Genomic DNA, 12,665 nt, shown 5'->3' with positions numbered 1-12,665 from the left:
TCACATGGACTACTTTGATGATGTTTTTATTACCTTTCTGGACATGGACAGTATACCGTGCACACAGTTTCAATGGAGGGACTGAGAGCTCTATGACTACCGTATTTTTTGGACTATAAGTCGCATCAGTCCAAAAATACGTCATGGCGAGGAAAAAAAAATATATAAGTCGCACTGGACTATAAGTCGCATTTATTCAGAACCAAGAGAAAACATTACCGTCAACAGCTGCGAGAGGGCTCTCTATGCTACTCAGTGTAGACTAGAGCTGTAATCGGGCCTTAAAAGTTAGGCCCGACAGGACCCGAGCCCGACAAGTACATTTTGATTGACAGCTTTTTAAAAGCCCGAACCCGTTTACAGCCCGACATTATTCAAATGTGCACACGCATGCAGCTCTTTTGCCTTTGTCAAAAATTAGTCATTTATTCATGTTTTAACATTATTTATTAATAACTAACGTAGACTACACCACTTGGAAGTTGGAATAAAGAAATAAAATAAGTCCTCTGTGACATCTTAACATCTCAGCACTCTAAATAGGCATAGGCTCCTTTAGCCTATAAAAAGGACCAACACACCAATAAAAACTAGTCTTTTTAACAAATTAAATTAAGATAAATTTTTAATTAAGATGGGTATTTGGCAATAACGAAATTAAGATAAAGGCTCCGGATTTGCTTCGCCACTAGCAGCTGACATTTAATAAAAGAATAATGCCAACATTAGCGTATATACTCTGTCCACATTATGCATTTAAGACTCAATGAATATTTAGTTATCATTTGAAAAACCTTTACTCACAGAGATTAGGCTAAGCCTACATGTTTTTGTGGAGGAACATTATTGAATCCACTGTAGATGTCTTCAGTGTGTTCCTGCGCTCACTGATGGTGCGTCATTATTCACTCATTATTTTCATTATAAACATGGTCAAAACTTTTCCACACCTCAGACTTTGCTTTAGTTGCTGCTGCAACAAAAACGTAATCGCCAGATGCAAGCATCCGTTACACCTACTCAGCATTCATTTTCGCATCTTTCTCGCTCTAATCGAAACACATCACATGACCGCTCGTTTACCTCGCAAAACCGGAGCTCAATCCCGAGCCCGCGTAAGATGATATAAATTAAGCCCGAACCCGACCGAACCCCTCGGGTCCCATCGGGTTCGGGGCAAAGATCTTAAGCTCTAGTGTAGACTACAGGAGCACTGAGCAGTATAGAGCGCCCTCTCGCGGCTATAGATTGTAATGTTTTCTCTTGGTTCATTTCTCTTGGTTCATGTCAAATTAATTTTGATAAATAAGTCGCACCTGACTATAAGTCGCAGGACCAGCCAAACTATGAAAATAGTGCGACTTATAGTCCGGAAAATACGGTAAATCTAAAATATCTTAAATTGTATTCTGAAGATGAACGGAGGTCTTACATGTTTGGTACGACATGAGGGTGAGTTATTAATGACATACTTTTAATTTTTTCGGTGAACTAACCCTTTAAATCCCTGAAAGGGGTGATCCATAAATTATCATCAATGTTGAACAAGAATGTCATTGTGAATTACCATTTTACTTCCATAATATGAGATTTTAGATATCATGTGTCATCATTTTTAGATATCAGGAAAGGATTGGTTTTTGAAATCATGTGATCCTAACGTGGTCGCCACAATGATGGAATGTGCTCCATGTAAAACAAACAGCTTATTCTATCCCTCTGATATGCCTTTAACTTCTTCAATCAAACTTGCAGCAAAGTTGTTGTTGCCTTTTACAGGCTGACAGACATGTAATTGATACCTGATGTTGATGTATCCATGTACTATAGTTGTATTCCTTGTCTGAAAAAGATTTTCAGTCAGGATCCATTTCCTTATTATATATTATCTGCCTCAGTAAAAAAAAATTAACCTGACTGAGGTTAAAAAGGATATGCTATAAGATTGACGGACATTCCTAACTTACTGTATTATAAATAAGAAAACATTTAAGCATTCATAAAATATTTTTCAAATATTGTACTTATTTTTGAAAAGACTTGTTTCCTCAAAAAGAGACATTAAATATTTTATTCTATAAATATATTCTTCATATATTTCTCATTTTTAGAACTTTTTTTGAAAATAATGATTAAGTTATCTGATATTTTTCAGAATTTAACCTCAGATATTTGACCTTTTTAAGAAAAACATAGAAACCCCCTCAAAATCCTTATTATTTGTACAAATAATATATATATATATATATATATATATATATATATATATATATATATATATATATATATATATATATATATATATATATGTGTGTGTGTGTGTGTGTGTTTTCCAAAACGTATGAAACTAAAATGTATTTAAAAATGTAGCATCATTTCTAAAAACGTACCTGTGTTTTAAGCTAAATGTTGAATTATCTTTTTATAAGACCTAGGGCATGCTTATTTTTCCATAAACTCATACAAATGGCTCTGAGATTAAACGTTTTCATCACTTAGGTAGCTAAATTTCTATTCTTCTTCTATACGCTCTAACCAAAATAACATGGCACAATTACAAGCGATTCAGAAGTAAAGTTTTAGCCATTTGTCTAATAGTAAAACACCTGTTTGGGAGAATGCTGAACGCATAAATCCAATGGGAATTTGATTCGTCTGTCTTAAATGACTGCAAGGTGGATTTAAACAGAGCTGCTGCCAACACGTCATCGTGTGATGCTCAAACACATTCACACATCATCATCTTCTGGTCCTCCAGCATATTCTACCTTCTTGTCGCTCCAGCAGCCCTCGTTGTCTGCCTGAACTCTCACCCTGGTGGTCGGGAAATGTCAAAGAGAGGCCCGTGCCGCAGCAAGGGGGCGTTACGGGGGGAAAACAACTGCCTTTATTGTTGTATTTTCACGCATTTCGCTTTTTCTTAGTATTGCCACTAGAATAAGCATCAAAAACGACCACCACGCCGACCGACAAGTCCGATGGTGTAGCATCCAGCGTAGACTGCTGTTCGCATCCTTCATCTCTCTCGTCTCGTATTGCAAGCATTGCCAAACATGTGAGTAGCAACCGCAGCTGAATTGTTCTGCAGTAGCCTAAACATGTTTTGATTCTGCTGGTAGGCTACAGCGCGAGTTCGATCGCATCCTGCTCTCATTCATCTCATTAGTTGGCGTGAATATGCTGTGTTTGATGCACAATAGTTACTAGCATCCAGCTGCAAACGGTTAGTGGTAGTGTAACACTAACGTTGATACAAAGGCTGGAACACAGCGAACCTTCTCCTAGAACACCGCAAGTATTGCTTTTACTGGTTCGACTTGTACTTTGCTTTTCTGTCTGAGCATTAGAAAAGCTAGCCCCGCAGATTTGTTCTGCATTTCTCCGTTTTTTCGACTGATTCTTGGCGGTGATGTGCTACAAGACGTTCAAGTTGCATCTATTTGTCACTCAGTGTCTATTCGAGAGACCTGCCGCACGAGATTCGGATGTAAGCTTCTGGGTTATTGCATGATCTGCAGAAAGAAAGAAAAAACCCACACAAATTTCCAGGTGCCCAAAGTCCTGCATAACAGACTTCAGAGAATCAGATTTCAGGTTCGAACTGCTGTGTGAGGTTCTTGTGTGGCCTGATGTTATGAACTGACATGCTCACAACAGATCAATATATTCAATGCATTATCAATATCATTTCCTTTTTCTGTCTACATTACCTAGATATACTTTGTATGTTAGTTTGGGTGTATGTGGAAAGCAACTTTATGACTGGGCCTTCATGTGCATGACAAACTTTATGAATGAATTGCACATGAATGTTAATGAAGAGTCTGGCACACTTTTAAGATGCTGCCATCTTCCATCATTAAACTTTTTGCATTTAATCGTGCATGCTTTATTTTGCTGAACACTTTTATACTGTTGTTTTGAGATGCTCATGATGCTATATTGACCAGTGTGAGCACTGGATTATTAATTTTGAGTCTGGTTAAATTTTATATTAATATTAGACATAAAACAGACAACATATGACTATGACAACATATGATATGATCATTATATCATGTATATATTAGTTAATAGTTTATACATTTCCTTTAATATAATGTTGGCATTCATAAACTCAAAAAAGAATTTCTCTCTCTCTCTCACCGTGTTTAATGCCATTCATTTTGACATGCTTACAAATAAAATTAAGATTCAGTTAATGAAAGGGTTTTAAATCATGTTTATTGGGACAGAGGTTCTATTAGATAGGATTTATTGGTTATTACACACTAAGTAAAGACACCTGTTGGATTTTTGTCTGTGGGGTTTAATGTAATAATGCATCCTTACAGTACCTTAACTATTAAGTAAAGATTTACTACAGACACAGTAATACAGCAATGCATAAATATGGTACTCTGTACTCAGAGTTATTTGCATACTCTGTGATTCAATAGATTCATAACATAACACAAAACCTCATATATTATTAAAAACAATACAAAAATCTAACTTAAAAGTTGCATTTTACTGCATTTTCTATGTGTTTCTACATGGCAGCATAATGTTTACATTAAAGGGATATTTTATTTAAAAACTAAAATTCTCTCATTATTTACTCACCCTCATCTTGTTCCAAACCTGTATGGATTTCTTTCTTCCTGTCGAACACAAAATAAGATATTTTGAAGAATGTGTGGAAGTTAATGGCTACCGCCAACTGATTGGTTACCAACATTCTTCAAAATATCTTGAGGGTGAGTAAATGATGACAGAATTTAAAATGTTTTGGCTGAACTATCCCTTTAAATTGGAATAGCACATTAACTGATTTTTTTTATTTTCTTTGCTGAAGCCACCTGAAATATAAGTTGTGCCTGTCAGTTATTTTTCTAAGTATCTGTGCATATATTATAGGACCTGAAGTTGAAACCAGTTGTTGGCTGATTCCACTTAAGAAAAAGATTCCCAGTATAAAGTAATTACATTTTATTTATCCAGCGGGAGTCAAGAGGAGACAGAGCAATTTCATTCCCTGTATCTTGATCACAGCTAAGGCGTTTTTGAAAAAGAGGACAGGAAACCCAAAGGATTGTACATCAAGTCCTTTCTTTTTCTCTGCTTCATAGGAAAAATGAAACATTTGTGCCCTGGAACTGGATGCTCTTACCAGCACACCCCACTTCCACCATGACACCCAGCAGAGGATTCTGGGATTGACACAAGCATCACTCCCACTGATGGCCTGGACCAGGTGAGCATCTAAGCACTCTTTTTATCTTCAGTCATCTCTTCATGCATTACCTATTTATTTTACTTAAAACAATGTTTGCTTATTAACTTTCAGTTGTCTCCATATAGTCCCAGCAATTTAGAATATGTCTGTTACTGTTTAAGGTTTCAGCTGGCCTGCTGAAGCTATGGGGAGCTGCTGGAGCTGTCTATATAGAGACGCTCTCCGAGACAACCATCTCAACAAATTTAAGGTGCATTTCACAAGACACTTTCTGATAAAAGCAAACCTTAAAAAAGCAGTGTGGCAGTAAATATAAATTTTAAGTGCAACATTTGAGAATAGTTAGCCTAGGAGAGCATTGCTGTAATAACCTGTTATGTCTGACAGGTGACTAATGTGGATGATGAGGGAAATGAGTTGGGCTCAGGAACCATGGAGCTCACACAGACAGAGCTCATCCTGCACACACGTAAACGTGATGCCATCCGGTGGCCATACCTTTGCCTGCGTCGATACGGTTACGATTCCAACCTCTTCTCTTTCGAGAGTGGCCGTCGATGTCAGACAGGACAAGGTGAGATGATTTTTACTTTTACTTTGTGCAGATTTAAGACTAAATTGTGTGTAAAGCATATACCAAAACCTTCAGTGAACTATTTTTTGATCTTTTGGTAGTAACACTTTTGTTTAGGGACAATTTCTCACTATTAACCAGTTGTTTATAAGCATGCATATTGGCTGTTTATTAGTATTTATTTCTGCATGACCATATTTTAAATCCCTTAATCTTACCCCATACCTAGAATTAACAACTATTAATTAACTATTAATAGGCAGCAAATTAGGAGTTAATTGAGTCAAAAGACATAGTAAATAATTAGTTTATCATGAGAATTTGGTCCCAAAATTAAAGTGTGACCGATTTGGTTTAATGCTGTCATCCTAATTTAGGATTTGCGTGCCACTATATTTTTGCACTTTCTCCCATGCATGAAAGTAACACTCCACCTATGCATTAATTAATTTTTCTTGCTATTTTCTTGCATGTTTGACAGGGATCTTTGCATTCAAGTGTTCTCGTGCAGAAGAGATCTTCAACCTGCTGCAGGAGTTGATGCAATGTAACAGCATCAATGTGGTGGAGGAGCCCATGATCATGACCCGGCCTGGGCATGCACCAGAGATGGACATGCCTCGAACTCCACAGACACCCAATAGTGAGTTGGAATATCTACACGCTTGACCACACAGGGTTTCATATCTACATATATGTGTAAATCAAAACTGTTTTCATCAGTTGCTCTGTCTTTACTGTTTTAATACAGTCAAAATATTTGAACAGTTGGGATCATGTTAGATATCAGTTATGAAATATGGATAGACAAGTTAATTATTATCACACGTCAACCGTATTGCTTTTTTTAGCAGTAGAAAAGTGCATGCACATTTAAACACCTAGCCACCTGTGTTTACATATTTTCACACTCCAATCATTAAATTTCTCTCACAACTTTATTTTTATTTTTAGGTGTGCTATGAAGCATTTACATTTCTGTCATAACACTGACATTAAGATTTTTATAACATTTATCTAACTAGTCACCATTTTAGCTTTTTGGAATAAAAGTTTATTTGTAAAGCGCTTTTATGTTGTTTCAAAGTAGCTTTACAGAAAATGCTTGTTTCACTGTTACAGTTCACCTAAATAGTCATAATGAATTTTTGAAAGCATAGCTATTCTATGTAGGTATGCATAATTATTTTAAAGACCCCAAAGAAACAAAATTGGAGTTTTGTGGCTTTTAGTCTTATTAGCATTTGGCTTTTGTTAGACAGACCATTGAGGTCATAGGCAACATGGCCAAAGATAGTAACGACTCATTTAAAATGTTCTTGATTACATATCTTGCCCACATATCAACAGAATGTAGCTTATAGGAGCAAGACTTAAATGTTGCCTGCTTATGTGTACTGTGCTTTGGCCTTTTTGTGTAGCCCCTGCATTCCCGATGCAGGGTTTTCCTAATGGATACCCAGGATACCCAATGAGTGCAGACTCATCGCAGCCCTCTCTCACGAACGATCACAGACACAGCCTCATGGGACTGGAAGACCAAGTGAGAACAAACACCTGCCCGTGCACACATACAGTAGCATCAAAAAGTATCTGGATGCTCAAGCAGCTTTGCATTACTTGAAAAGCATGTTGTGTTACTTTTTTATTAAGTAAATTACTTTACTTTATATTAAGTAAAAAACATAAAGAAAACTTTTAGATTTACAATATCATCTGTGGAAATACATCATGACCGTATGTAATAAGAGTCTATTTACAAATGGACAGCTCAGATCCTGTGCTTCAAAAGTGGACCACTTTATCTTTATCCAGGTGTTACAATGTTTATAATGCAAAACGTAGTCCAGGTAAAAAGTGTGTCGTCAGTCATTTATACATCAATTTAACTACCTTTTCTCATTTGTTTCCAGACCCATACATATGTGAATACAGTGGGCATGGAAACAGACCTCTCAAGCCACCACTGTGTCCACTCCCTGCCCGAAGTGCGGCCCACCACCTACCCGGAAACCTCAACTACCACCACCATACGTGGGGGCCCAGTCCCAGGCCAGCCCAGCATGCACTGTTGCTCCCTGGATGACCCTCACAAAGACCCTCAGGTCTTCCTCCAGCCTGGAGCCCAGGAGGTGAAGTTCATGTTAGGTCCGACCCCAGCACAGCGCCACCTTATGGAAAGAGACAGAGATCGCCATATTACTCACCCCCTTCGAGCACCAGATGGCAACTCCGGAACAGAAGGAGAGGAGACTCCGACTGTACACATGTGCAACACACACTCTTACCACCATTGCCATCATCTAATCCACCGACACCCTAGCATGGAGCCTTGTCCGGAAAGCCAGCTGACATATGAGAATATCAACGGACTCCGTGGGGCACGTAGGCAAAGGCTGAGTCCAAGCACTGTGTCTCAATCTCAGTCTTTGGGCTCCAGTAGCAGTAGCAGCACCACCGGTGATTCCCGCTCACACATGCATCCACACTCTCTCCCGCTAACACACACACACGCTTCCCCGCTGCCTCCGCAGGGATATGGTTGTGACCGGGGAATGGGGGTCGGTGGTCATCGGCGCACCACGTTGCTCAACTATGAGAACCTTCCGTCACTCCCCCCGGTTTGGGAATACCGTGCACTTCAGCGTGAGGAAGAAGAGGATCAGGATGAAGAAGAGGATGAGGACGAATATGAAGAGGAAGAGGAAGAAGAATATGATGAGTATGAGTATTCCGAAGGCCCCATAACCCCAAATGGATACCATCAAGAGAGTGGTGGCAGCAGTGGGATTCATCGTGATGCCCTACAGAACTATGTTAACACTGAACAGGTGCGTAAACAAGAGCATGAGCAAATACATGTAGAGAATATGCCAAATCTAATCCCAGGGTAATACCAGGGAATTGTAAAATACAGATTTCCAGGCCTGGGAAGTCATAAATATACAGAAAAGTTGTTGGAAGTCGTGGCCTATTGGTTAGAGAGTTTGACTCCTAACCCTAAAGTTGTGGGTTCAAGTCTCAGGCCAGCAATACCACGACTGAGGTGCCCTTGATATGAATTAATCAAATGTCATTCAAATATAATAAAATTACAAATTAAATAGATATATATATTTTAAAATAAAATTTTAATACAAATTAAATACAATAATAATTATTATTTTAGAAATGTCAGGTAAATTTCTAGTGTGAATGTTTATTTAGCTCTAAAATAATTTAATTGGCTAGTTATTGCTCTTTGAAAGTTCAGTCTGTATAAAGTTATTTAAAATTTTATATTGACTAGTAACACTGAAATGTACTTACATGCAAACTCTCAATAGCTACAGCCTCCAACACGTCTTCGTCACTCTTGCCCTCCCCACTCTCACCCCCCTGAGAGGGCCAACCGAGTTTTCAACTTCGACTTCAGACGTCAGCGAGCGGGACGTGGCAGTGGCACCTGTGAGCAGCACAGCTGTCACCCGCCTCCTCCTCCCTCTCGCCAGCTCAACTACATCCAGGTGGACCTGGAGGGCGAGCCCTCCATTTGCTCGGGACATGGAGGAGGGGCTCCAGTACCACAGAGACCCCCTCCCCTCAAACGTGGCATGGCTGCCACCACCGCAACAGCTCCGTCCTCCCGCCGTGGAGAATGCTACGCCGTGATTGACCTGAAGAAGACAGCAGCCATGTCCAACCTACAGAAGGCTCTCCCTCGGGATGACGGCACCTCACGGAAGACACGCCACAACAGTACCGACTTACCTCTGTGAGAGGGAAAAAGAGAGTTACAGGTATGACAGGAATAAAAATGAGGGAAATGTTCGGGAAAGAGTGTTTTGGTGGTATTTCCTCCCACCATTATAGTGAAGCCTCTATTTTCTCATTTTCTACACTCATACCAACTGCTGCTTGATGAAATAGTAACTCCATTGAGCCAAACACCGAACATTTTATTGTATTTTTTTTTCTCACATTTTGCGTGGGAAGGTTTGGAAGATGATAGTTGACTACTTATCACCGTGGTTTTTGGTTGCTGCCTGGGCTTTGGGCCAAAGAATTGGGTTCAGAAAAAAATACTTCATTCAGGAAACAATCTGCAATGTCTTAATCCTTTTTTCAGTTTTGTTTTGTTTGTTTGTTTTTTCTATTTGTCATTTATGGTTTGTTGATTTAAAGGAATAGATCACCCAAAAACTAAAACAGCGGCTTGCTAGATAACCAAAATATCATATATATTTTGAGTGAAATTAAGATGAATAGATGATTTTTAGGTGAGCTATTCCTTTACTTTTCAATAAGGCAGCATAGCATTTTGACACTTGAGCAGAACAGACTTGAACCACCGTAAGTGTTTCATTACCACATGTCAGATCATCAAAACAGATAAAAGTTTCTTCCGAAACTAACTGAAGACAAGCTCTTCATCAACATAAAGATACTCGAGAAGTCTCTCTCATTGTCTGTTTCAGTTCGGCCCGTGTATCTTTTGGTCATTTGACTTTCTACTTAAAAAGAAATAAAGATAAATGAGAAACAGTTTGATTTTCGTTTTTTCGTTTTGTTTAAGAAACGGAAATATATATATATATATATATATATATATATTATTATTATTTTTTTATTTTTTTTGACAAAACCGAAATTACTTTATTCTATGACATTTGAATTTTACTGTAGGCCTATATGATCTACAACGACATGAAATATGCTGTTTCCCATCTGAACTCATTATCTGTAATGATGTCACACCATCACTATATTCATACTGTCATCTACGGAGTTCGTGAATTCAGATCATAATTCTAAGTAGGCTATAGCCTACTTAAAGCAGACTAATTATGGGGAAAACTTATTTTATTTTAAATTTTATTATAAATGTGGGTTGGATTTTTCCCATTATTATTTTTTTCTGAATGGCCTAGAATAAATTAAGGAGGCAAACAATTTGTAGTATATTTTATTCCATGTCGTTGTAGATCACAGGCTAAAGTAAAATTCAAATGGCGTTTTATGAATAAAGTTGTCAAGTCTGCTTTGTCAATAACATGCAGCAGCCTGAAAATATAATGTTATTTTATTATTATTATTATTATTATTATTTTATCTTGCAAGCACCACTAGCAAAGAATCGGCAGGATTAATAAGCTCTGCTGTCTGCCGCTTCTCTGCTGTTGAAGATGAACTGAGCTCGCAGAATACAGAATACAGAGTTGAAAGGGGTGTTTCAGCGCCGCCCACACATTCAAACAAATATTAAAGCATAATCTCATTTTATACCCATAAAAAAAAATACAAAAAAATCCAGCTAAATTTTCGTTTTCCGTTTTTTAAACAAAACAGAAAAACGAAAAATCAATCAGTTTCTCATTTATCTTTATTTCTTTTTAAGTAGAAAGTCAAATGACCAAAAGATGCACGGACCCAGTTCCCATGTGTAGCTATTTGGAGGCAGCATCAAGGATGATGAGAGCTAATTGTTGAGTATTTGTATTCCTTTTGATTCTCCTGTTCTCAAGAATTGATTCGATCAATTCAGTTTGCACTTATTAGTCTCAAATTGTAGCTGAGCCTCCCTTTATTTCAGTTATGGCAAAACAAAGTTTACACAATTAAAAGTAATTCTTTAGAACATGATCCATTGTAACTCTTTGGGTTTGTGGTGGTTTTGAAATAGAGAATTCAATGTTTTAAAGTGCTCTGTTTTGAGTACTAAGATCCAGACCTCGGCCCAGCAAAACACATTGAGAGGAAGGATAATTCTGATCCAAAAATTAGCTTATTCTGTTCAGTATCTGCTCAATCATTTGCTCTTTGATAGTCCTTTTTTATTTGACTAATATTTATCTTTTCCTATCAGATCACGGTCAGATATCAGAGCAATTTAAGGCAGACATTTGCATTGAAAAGTAAGTAAATAAATATTTGAAAAAAAAAAAAAAGTTAAAGTATGATACAATAAAAAAAAAACTGCTATTCTCACATTCCCGAAGTGACAATATACCTGAGAGTGACAAATCTCTGTGATTTTCGAGAGTGTATTTATGTACATCTATGTTTTGTAAAGCTACGTAAAGCACCATATGCATATTCAGAGGTATGAATGTTAATTATTTTTTTATATCTTAAAAAGTATGCCAGGAATCATGAGGCAAACATATTTATTTAATTTAGAATTATTTATCTATCTAGCTGTATGTTAGTTTATTTATTAATTTATTTGTTGTTTCGTATTTGAATTATTCATACAAGTAGATAACATGTTGTTAGATTAGTTGTTTTAGAGATACCAAAGGAGGTCTGGGAGACCACAGAATCTACTTTGGTATTAGTTAATGTCTTTTTTAAACTGCAGTTTCATGTTGAATAATATCTGTATTTGAACATATTGTGCCAAAAATATAAGGATATCACTGAACTATGTGCCATTGGTAAATGTTGAATTTTAGGGCTAACAATCAGCAAAATGTAAAACATAAATGCAGCTGTTCTTTACAATTACATCATGATCAGTTCAGGGCTTGATAATATTTTGTCTACAAGTACACTAAAAAAACTAGACATGTCAGTGTATTCCCAATGAAATCCCATTGTATCTATCCTAATTAGTTAAAGGTGATATTTTATAGTCTCTAACATTACTGCAGTTTTTCATTGGAAATTCATAAATATCTATTTTTATAACACAGTGTACTAATATAGTTATGCATATTTTGTTTCTTGATTTAAGCATTTGCTTTCTAATGGTTGTTTATTCAGCCCTAAAATGGATTTATCTCTCACCAACGATACTGATGTAGCTATACATTTCTGATGTTATGAAAATTTTGCTAGGGACCTCCAAGAGCTGAGGTTTTTATCTTACTTGCTGGGCGCGGATGTAGACCC

General features: G+C 37.2%; 1 protein-coding gene across 2 annotated transcripts; it reads left to right on the top strand.

Moving 5' to 3' along the window:
- Window positions 1-2,814: 2,814 nt before the first annotated feature.
- LOC132151261 (fibroblast growth factor receptor substrate 2-like) lies at window positions 2,815-10,067 on the top strand. Of its 2 annotated transcripts, none has more exons than XM_059559374.1 (8): window positions 2,815-3,055; window positions 5,112-5,236; window positions 5,380-5,468; window positions 5,606-5,792; window positions 6,274-6,435; window positions 7,214-7,335; window positions 7,706-8,623; window positions 9,119-10,067. In XM_059559374.1, exons 3-8 carry the CDS (start codon window positions 5,403-5,405, stop codon window positions 9,548-9,550), a joined length of 1,887 nt encoding a protein of 628 aa, XP_059415357.1. In that variant the 5' UTR covers window positions 2,815-3,055; window positions 5,112-5,236; window positions 5,380-5,402; the 3' UTR covers window positions 9,551-10,067. The 2 variants fall into 2 exon arrangements, with proteins under 2 accessions (XP_059415357.1, XP_059415358.1); XM_059559375.1 differs by having other exon boundaries at window positions 2,815-3,594.
- The last annotated feature ends 2,598 nt before the right edge of the window (window positions 10,068-12,665 follow it).

The sequence above is a fragment of the Carassius carassius genome, chromosome 10 (assembly GCF_963082965.1).
Source record: "Carassius carassius chromosome 10, fCarCar2.1, whole genome shotgun sequence".
NCBI lineage: Eukaryota > Metazoa > Chordata > Actinopteri > Cypriniformes > Cyprinidae > Carassius > Carassius carassius.
This window is presented reverse-complemented; position numbering and strand designations above follow the sequence as displayed.

Excerpts from the sequence above, each read along its gene's own strand:
- LOC132151261 (XM_059559374.1), top strand. The coding sequence starts at position 5,403 with ATGGGGAGCTGCTGGAGCTGTCTATATAGAGACGCTCTCCGAGACAAC. Across the intron at positions 7,336-7,705 it reads TCATGGGACTGGAAGACCAA|ACCCATACATATGTGAATAC; the intron begins GTGAGAACAAAC and ends ATTTGTTTCCAG. Across the intron at positions 8,624-9,118 it reads ACTATGTTAACACTGAACAG|CTACAGCCTCCAACACGTCT; the intron begins GTGCGTAAACAA and ends AACTCTCAATAG.